This window comes from Eurypyga helias, unplaced genomic scaffold (assembly GCF_000690775.1).
Source record: "Eurypyga helias isolate BGI_N326 unplaced genomic scaffold, ASM69077v1 scaffold4928, whole genome shotgun sequence".
Taxonomy (NCBI): Eukaryota; Metazoa; Chordata; class Aves; order Eurypygiformes; family Eurypygidae; genus Eurypyga; species Eurypyga helias.
In genome coordinates this window covers 1-541 of record NW_010267444.1, presented here as the reverse complement: position 1 = coordinate 541, position 541 = coordinate 1, and the positions used below count along the sequence as shown (strand labels likewise).

The window sequence follows — 541 nt, the reverse complement described above, 5'->3', positions numbered from 1 at the left end:
GGGTGTTTGGGCGGGTTTCAAGGTCATCGCGTGACATGGGGGTGGGTTGCAAGGTCCCTGTAGGGTGTTTGGGCGGGTTGCAAGGTCATCCCGTGACATGGGGGTGGGTTTCGAAGTCGTTGCGTGGCGTTATGCACCCGGCGACATCCTTCCAGGTCAACGGGATCCTGGTGGACCTGCCCTTCAGCCACGGCAACCAGCTTCAGGTCTACCTCAGCGGTGTCCACGGCTTCATCAAAACCGACTTTGAGGTCGTCGTCACCTTCAACTGGTACAGCTACGCCAGGGTCATCCTCCCCAACACCTACGCGCGGGCCGTCTGCGGCCTCTGCGGCAACGCCAACGGCGACCCCCAGGACGACTTCGCTTTGCCCAGGGGGCAGCTGGCCGACGATGAAATCCAGTTTGCCGACTCCTGGAAGGTGGCCGACACCCCGGGTTGCTGGGCCGGTTGCACCGAGGGTTGCAAAGTTTGCACCGAAGCGGAGAAACGCGCCTACCGGGGCGACAAACACTGCGGGTTCCTGGTGAAGAAACAGGG

The 541-nt window shown here is 62.3% G+C and overlaps 1 protein-coding gene across 1 annotated transcript in view; it reads left to right on the top strand.

Moving 5' to 3' along the window:
- Positions 1 to 527, top strand: part of FCGBP (Fc fragment of IgG binding protein) — a gene marked incomplete at its 3' end in the record, with an annotated part of 15798 nt that extends 15271 nt beyond the window's left edge. Inside the window, exon 16 of the mRNA XM_010157415.1 lies at positions 156 to 527. Coding sequence (XP_010155717.1) covers positions 156 to 527 — 372 coding nt within the window. The remainder of the gene's footprint in view (positions 1 to 155) is intronic.
- Between the last annotated feature and the right edge of the window lie 14 nt (positions 528 to 541).